This window comes from Corvus brachyrhynchos, unplaced genomic scaffold (genome assembly GCF_000691975.1).
Source record: "Corvus brachyrhynchos isolate BGI_N302 unplaced genomic scaffold, ASM69197v1 scaffold312, whole genome shotgun sequence".
NCBI lineage: Eukaryota > Metazoa > Chordata > Aves > Passeriformes > Corvidae > Corvus > Corvus brachyrhynchos.
This window is the reverse complement of record NW_008236640.1, coordinates 337381-345373: the sequence shown is the minus strand read 5'-3', so window position 1 is coordinate 345373 and position 7993 is coordinate 337381. Positions and strand designations below refer to the sequence as shown.

Genomic DNA, 7993 nt, shown 5'->3' with positions numbered 1-7993 from the left:
GCTGAACTTAGGGCAACAATCAGTCTCCTGCAGCAGTCTCTAACACAACAAGATCCCATTTCTTGCCAGCAATTAGCACAGTCCTCCCCATTCTCCTTGTTTGCAAGGAACCCCAGAGAGGAGAAGGGAGAGGCCAGGGCATCATCTGCCACTGCTTCTCATATCCTTCCTCCACTGCAGAGCGGTCCCTTGTCAGGATGAGGTGGTGAGAAGCTGCTGCTCCCCACAGCTCCCCTGTGAACACCAGAAACTCCAGGATCTGATGTGCACAAAGGCAGGACTATAAAGCAGGCAGAAGATCTGTAGGCACCTTTGTGCTCCTTGAAGCGTTCCGTCACCTGTGTGGCAGTTTAGGATTTTCTCTTGCAGTGCTGGCAACAGAAACCCAGCAAGCATCACTGACCTCTCAGTTCAGCAGCAAAAGGAGTAAATGTGGAAACTGAGGCCTCTCCCATGAGCATTCATGGCTGTCTAAAGAGGGGACTGGGTTCACACTGTCACCTTACAGCAAGCAGGTTAGAAGCCTGCTGCAAGCCAAGGGTGACAGGGCTCTGATGCAGCCCTTGCCATCAGGAGACACCTGGCTGCTTCTCCTCTTGGTCCTGTCCCTGATTTTACTGTGACAGCAACACTGAGTGATCTCTCGTTCCCCAAAAGACCCACACAAACATTTCACAAGGTGACAGTGATTTCCACAAAGCCCTTGCCAGACAGTGAGGGCTCCAAACCCTCCTACCAGCTAAGATGGGCTGGAGAAGCACATGAAATAACCCCACATGAGTGATGAGGTACCACCCTGCTCCCAAGCCTGAACTCTCTCTCCAGCAACCCTACTGGAGCAGATGTCTTCTCAGTCACGCTGTAGCAGTTGTGCTTACCAAGCAGTCAGGACATCTCCCCCCACCCCACTCACCTTGGTTTCCAGCTGCACCTTCAGGTCCTGCAGCTGCTCTTGGAGCTGCTCCACTGGGAGCGACATCTCTGTAAACACAGAAGTAGGAACACGAGGGCTTAGAGAGGGGTATGCTGGCAGAGAGCAGCCTGTGAGGATAGGCCTACAAGACAGGACTGATCAGAATGGCTGCAGCTTCATCCAGTCCATACAACCCCAAAAGATGGAGATTCCCCATCTATCTGGTGACCAGTCCCAGGGTTGCATCACCCCTCTCGGCCAGAAGTTTTTATCTAATGTTCAACTTGAATCCTCCAACCCACAGTTTGGGGCTACTTCCTCTTTATTGCATTGTGTTCCCTCAACATCCTCGACACCAAAAATCTGCCTGTTCACTGTAGCTGCCTAGTGCACAGGCTACCATCACCAGCTCTTGAGTCAGGAAAGCCTCCTTTCCCCATTTCCCTCCTCCCCACCACCCATCTTCTTCTTCTTCCCTCCCACAGCTGCCCAGTACCAGAACTGGTAGCAGCAGTTCAGGCACAACAAGCCTCCCCGCACTGCCATGCTAACTTGGATCCAGAGGGCACGCTGTTCTTGCTGAGAAGATGGGCACTGAGCCCTCCTGCATGTTACCTGCTGCTGGCAGCCCTCCCTCAGCCCTGCTCTCCTGCAGCTGGAGGCGCAGCCTCTGCAGCTCCCTTCGCAGTGCTCCATTCTGGTCGTACAGCACCTGAAATAAACACAGGACAAAGCTCCAGCAGCATCAAGAACATGAAGGGCCTCCCCCAGCTCCAGCACAGCCTTCCCAAACAAAGGCAGACATGAGAGAATTTAGAAGAGCCAAAGAAGAAATATAACCCCAGACTTCCAAGACCACCATCACTAGACACTGTAAAGCACAAAGCAACGGCCCCTGAATGCAAAAGCACACAAAGCCAGGGGGTTTTGCAGACACCTCAGAGGGCTGGGCCTCCTGACACCCTCCTGACCTAAATAATCCTTGGTAGAATCCAAAACAGAAGAAACAAGATCTCAGCACGAGCCCAGAGGTTTGTGTTTACATCCTCAGGACACTCCTGTGGGCATGTGGACCAGCCAACAAGCACTACTCTACACAGACAAGGCAACCAGCAGGATTTACAGGGAAGCCAGGCCCACAGGCCTCTGGGAGGGAACATTTCCAGGTTGCAGAAGGAATAAAACAAGGCAAGAAGATGCTGATCCCATGGGAAGCACAGCACGAGGCAGGTCCTGCTGGTCTCCTGGTGCCAGAGACACCCCAAGGCCAGCACAGGAGTTTATCCCATTCCACCAGCAAGGAGTCCCACAGCTGAACTCCAAGTGATGAGCCACCACACCAGTGCAATGAGCCACTTCCATGTAGGTGTCTGGAGATGGGCAGCTGCTTGCTTCACTTCACATCCTCTATCCTGTACTGGAAGCAACAGTATACAAGGCATCCTGCCTTCTTCTGGACTGTCCACTTTGAGCAGACATCCAATTACATCCCATATCCTGCCACCCAGAAAACTGATGTGCTGCAAGAGACTATGAACTAGGATACTCCCAATTAATAAATTATTACTGAGCAGATGTAGATCAGTGCAAACCCAGTTTGTTTCATCTCCATTCTAAGCAGGAAAGGGGGGCTGTGAGCATTCAATGAGGGTAAAGAATAAACACGAGTGGGTGCCTTCAGAGGGTGAAGCCTTAAGGTCAAACCTTTCCATCCATCAGCATTCTCATGGACAACTCTGGGGCTGCCAAACAGGAGGAAAAATTGCAGCACCAAGCATATTCAACCCTCTGGTGCCACCTGGAGCAATGCTGCACTGCATAGTGCTTCAGAATGTTTGCCTTTAATTACAGCTTCGAGAGGGGCTGCCTGATGCATCCACGGAGTGGCTTTGCTGGAAGTCTGCATTTCAGCCCTTGCTGGGGGGATGTGACTGTCACTGTCCCCACTCAGTGGTGCTCCCCAGCCACACACAGCATTTGGGAACAAATGGGCAATGTGACAAGCACAGGACTCACAGAACAGAGCACGCAGCAACCCACAGCATGCAAGATACACAAGTGAAAAATGGGAGAAGGGAAACAGAGGTTGTGCTCATGCCCCGGAGAGCCCCAAGCTCTAGGAAGGAGCACAGCACCCTGCAGGAGATACAATACACACAGCACCAATTCTTGGACCACACACACACACCACATATCTGGACTAGCTCACCTTGACTCTCTAGCAGAGTTCAGCAGCAACAAGTTTTTTTGGTTTTTTTTTAAGTGGGGGCAAGGAGAAGGAAGGGAAAAACAAAAAGATAGAAGACTTTAGCTGTTAATAAGCTTTCCAGATAAGAAGAACAGCTTTCTCCTTGTGCTCAAGAAGAAATCCAGCAGAGCCCAGCATGGTCTGTCCTTAACAACAGAGGTACATGGTTCCCTAACAAAATAGTTCGTGCCTACAAGCAGGAAGGAATTTATGATCCACCCCTACTCTCCCCTGCCAAAATCCCAGCAAGGCAAACAACCCATGGAGGGCTTCAGGAGTGAGGAGACAGTACTCTGTGCAAGGTAAGAGGGATCCCTCTGCCCTATGATCAGGTCTGCCTCCTTCCACTCTCCCAGACCAATGTGCCCAACAGATGTGCTGCAGAGAGCAGCACTGTCACCCCAGCACTGCTGGAGAGCTGCCCACACGCACCTGGCACTGCTGCTCGTACTCCAGGACAATCTCAGCAAAGCGCTCGCTCTGCTTCAGGAACTCTGGGCTGTGGGGCTCCCCCTGCTCCAGCTGTGCAAGCACAAGGAAACACTTCTCATCAAGAAAATCATCACCTCTCCAAATGGAGAGTCAAAAGCTCTACTAAATCACTGGGGTCATGGTGCTACACCCATAGATTCAACAGAAGGCTCCCTGCGGGACCCATCACCTGTGGGATGGTCAGAAAGAGGAAGAAAAACATTTTTCTCCATATTTGAGACACCCAACTACAGGCAGGTTTTGCTGGCTAACAAGAACACAGACTCATTTCCTTCCCCAGATTCATTTTAGGAGTGAAAGACACTAAAACAAACCCTTTACTTCAATACTAGTGAAAAATAAAACTTTTCTGGAAACCAAACTCTATAAAGTTTTCACTTGAAGAATGCAGATTTGTAGAATTCTCTACAACTGGAAATTTTCCTCACTTCCCTTTTTTTTTTTTCCCCAGCTTCCAAGTTGTCATTAATGTGCAGGAGAGCTCACAGAGGGGGGAGGCCATAACTACTGACCCAAAACATGCAAGATCAATTTTTTCATGCATTCCTGAAAAGTTCCTATTTAACTGCAACAGAGAAAGGTTACCTTATCCTTCACAATGTGGCTGAGCTCTTTTTGCAGCTCCAACACCATTTCCTCAGAGGCTGACAGTTTCTCAGCCATCTCCGTGACCTTGTTTTGCAGCTGTGAGTTCTCCTGCAGATAAAATGGAGATTTCCTTGATGCAGCGGGTCCTGACATGGCAAGATGGGTATCAGCCACAGGTCCTCAGCAGGACACATCAGCATGCCAAACACAGCACAGCTCTCAGAAGACCCTGGGCATGGCCTGTTTTTGGCCAGGACAGGGCTGACTTTTGCAGTAACCGGGAGGGGATGTGGCTAAAGCCCAGATGTTATTCTGCACCACCTCAGTCATTGCTGGGGACAGGGGGAAGGGACTCTCTGTCACTTCCAGGGAGAAGGACACTCCTCCCAGGGAAAATGTGGCTGCTCTGCATTCTGCATGTGAATCACCCTCTCTTTTGTACACTTTTGTTACTAATATTGTTGCTGTCACTGGTTGTTTCTTATCTCATTGCTGTTTCCAGTAAATTGTTTTTATCTCAACCCGTGATCTTTGCCTTTTGTGCCTTCAATTCTCCTCTCCAGCCACTGAAAAGCAGGGAGAGGGAGTGAGCAAGCAGCAGTGTGGTTTGGAGAGCCTTGGTAGGAGAACTAAATTGGGGAGCACCATTCCTAAACCACGACAGCACAGCACACTTCTGATATCACACAGGCTGGGGTTAGGCTCATCTCTCCAAAGGACAGGAGTGGGTTTTGCAGAATAAGAGCTAGACAGCCCCACAGTATCATCTCTTCTTCTGCTCCCCAAAACTGTGGGAGCACACTGTTAGCTGTGTGGTTTCCCTCACAGCTAACCAAGGCAGCAAGTCCTCAGCTATCTCCATCTGTACTTCTACACTGAACAGAACTGGGCATGCAGACATCACCATCTCTGCTTTCAGCAGGGTCCCTGGCACAATTTTAGCTTTGGTCATTGTGTTTTCAGATGTTACCAAGGGTCAAACCAATCCCAACAGACAACACAGCAGTTTAGTAATGTCATGGTAAGGTAACAAGCTCTGTATTTAATAAAATTGTATGGATGTGGCTGATGATTCTTCTGCATAAAATTCCTGTCCTTCCCAACAAGAGCAACATGAACTATCTATATTTGTCACCACCTCTGCTTTGCCGCCTCTGAAGGAGTGAAGATGTTTCATCCAAGGCAGTTTTACTTACCTTCATCACATGGTTCAGTCTCCCTTGCAGGTTGGCCTCTTTGCCCTGGAGGAGCCGTGTATCAGCTTCCAGCTTTGCCTGGTGACTCACTGCTTGCTGCAAAAGCAGCTCTTTTGCCTCTATTTCTGCCTGAAAATTCCTGGAGAAAATAAGCAACACGGCTGGGACAGACAGAGCATGTTCCTGGATGGCCACAAGGTACAGACACCCTCTCTCACCATGCACAAAGCAGGAGATGAGAGTTTGGTTGGAAGGATGCTGAGACCATAGGAGGTGGAAAGGGGTCTTCAAGGACTTTCCTGCCACTGACACATGGGCAAAACAAGTGGGAGATTCAAAAGGGACACTGGGATGTGTAAGCACATCTTCTCCACGCCACCAAAAGGACCCCTCCTACCTGAGCTTGCTCTGGGTGTGCTCGAGAGCGATGTACTGCTCATCCAGCTCCCTGCCCAGCTGCAGGCAGTGTCTCTCTGCCTTCTCCAAATTGAGCCTCGCCTTGTCCCTCTCCTTGGCGATCTTCCTCACCTGGCTCCTACAGACAGAGCGAGCAGGGCATTAGGAGGCCCCTCACACAGCCCACAGAGGGGCCCTCCTCACAGGGAGCAGTGCCCTTACCAGAGGCACTGCAGTTTGTATCCATAGGATGTGCCAGCTGCATGCTGAAGGCCACTCCTGGGGACCATGAGTGTGTTGTCCAAAGCTGCAGGCAGCCCTGCCAGGTTCACCTGCTCCTCCGTGCTGCTGCTCTGCTTCTGCAAGAACAGCACAGATTGAGAGCACTTCCTCTCTGTTCTAACAGTTCCAACAGGATTTCTGTACTCACACTATCTGACCACCCTCCAACCTTTCAGGGATGCCCTCCCATCTCACAGATAAGCCTAGATCACATCCACCTCAGACTTCCCCCAGCCTTGGGGTGACCAAACCCATCCTGAACCTGGCTGCAAGCACTTCTCCCACCCCAGGCAGTTGCTCACTTCACCCACCACCACTGATCCAGGGAGAACCAGAGATGTTGAGGATCTCCTCTAAGTTCTTCCAGGGCTCAGGTGGCAAGTTGAGGCTTGACAAATCCAGTGCCTTTGCTGATGCTGGAGAAGCGATGTGGGCTTAGGTAGCTTGGCCAGAAGGACAGGCTGCTTCCCTGAGCATTTCCCTCTGACGCTGAGGGATCAGGAATAAGTCAGGGGGGCCAAATTGGCAGAAGAAAACAAATGGTTTTCAATACCGAAAGGAAACTTCAGAGAACAAATCAATGCTGAAGAACATTTTAGAAACAACCCCAAGCTGCCAGGAGGGAGATGTCCTGAGCTGCCCCCACAGCAGCTACAAGAAGCAGGTTTGCAGGCACAGACCATTCAGTTTGGTCTCCCTGCTAACCCATCAACACCCAGTATCCACAGAAAGACCAGCACTGAAAGTTATATACAGGGTCTTGTGAGAACTGCCAGATGGGAACTGCTAGCCAACATTTTGTTTGACCAAAAGCAGAACCCAGAAAGCTGGTACAGAACCCATAGCATCTCCAAAAGCACCAATTTTGTACCAGGTTTGGAAGAAGCCTGTCTTCTGAGAGCTGTTACCTCAAAATCTTAAGCCAAAAGAACCTGAAACAATTCTTTTTTCTTTTTTTTTTTTTGCTCAAGGTCCTACATTGAGCTGTCCTGGCTGTCAGGGTAATCAGAGATTCACTTCCACCTTAGCACATTAACGTGGTGTTACTTCAAAAGCATTTGCAAATGCCTTGCCAGTCCTTGGAATTGAAAGCACTAAGGAGAAAGAAGCATTTTACATCAAACAAATAAAATGTGGATGAAGCTTGTTCATGCACTTAAAAGAGGACAATCTGTGTCACATGTGAGGTGCAGAGACATCAGCACTTCTGAGATCAATATTAAAATTGGAGCGATCTTCTTCCTCTGCGAGGACGTGCATCCCTCTCCCTGCCATAACCAGACGAGGCTCAACAGCCCTCTGTTGTTGTGTATCACCATCCCACACCACCTGAGCAGGGGCTGCTCCTACTCAGGCAGTTCCCAAGGGAGCCTTTCAGTCACCACGCAGCGGCTGCAGTACAAACCATACCTAAAAACTGACTGGCAAGTGAAGAACTCCCCCCAGGTCACCACCCTCAGACGCCTGACTGATTTCTATTAAATCACCCACTTGTGAAAAGAAGTATCTCGGCCTGAATTGTTCTGAGTAAAATCTGTTCTCCTTTTTATGAGGGGGAAGGGAAAGGAAATGGATGGAGAAACCTTTCTAAACGTGTGATGTCTGGACTTGTGTCTGAAACTGTCCTCTGCAGGGGACTGGCAATGACTTATTGTTCCTTACCCAAGGTGACTGGAAATCACCTCACGGAGCTGCAGATCAAGGCCATCAACCAGGATCCTTTTTACAAACCTCATCCCATGGATTGTTGAGTCTTGGCTCCTTAAGAAACACTGACATACCGTGGAAAACGGGGTTATGCATCCGCAGGGATGCAGACACTGCAGGATCGGCCCCGCTCGGCTCGGTCCCGCTCGGCCCCGCTCGGCTCGGTTCGGC

General features: G+C 50.1%; 2 protein-coding genes across 2 annotated transcripts in view; one reads left to right on the top strand and one right to left on the bottom strand.

Moving 5' to 3' along the window:
• LOC108444814 (ninein-like protein) overlaps positions 1-7987 on the bottom strand; it is a 14376-nt gene extending 6389 nt beyond the window's left edge. The window contains exons 1-10 of the mRNA XM_017726680.1: positions 7897-7987; positions 6427-6604; positions 6056-6192; positions 5835-5972; positions 5438-5576; positions 4239-4349; positions 3594-3683; positions 3123-3131; positions 1529-1625; positions 914-981 (exon numbers count right to left, since the gene is read on the bottom strand). Of these exons, the coding sequence (XP_017582169.1) occupies positions 914-981; positions 1529-1625; positions 3123-3131; positions 3594-3683; positions 4239-4349; positions 5438-5576; positions 5835-5972; positions 6056-6123 (720 nt within the window). The 5' untranslated portion in view covers positions 6124-6192; positions 6427-6604; positions 7897-7987. The remainder of the gene's footprint in view (positions 1-913; positions 982-1528; positions 1626-3122; positions 3132-3593; positions 3684-4238; positions 4350-5437; positions 5577-5834; positions 5973-6055; positions 6193-6426; positions 6605-7896) is intronic.
• Positions 6453-7993, top strand: part of EIF4A3 (eukaryotic translation initiation factor 4A3) — an 8790-nt gene continuing 7249 nt past the window's right edge. The window contains exon 1 of the mRNA XM_008644393.1: positions 6453-6544. Coding sequence (XP_008642615.1) covers positions 6453-6544 — 92 coding nt within the window. The remainder of the gene's footprint in view (positions 6545-7993) is intronic.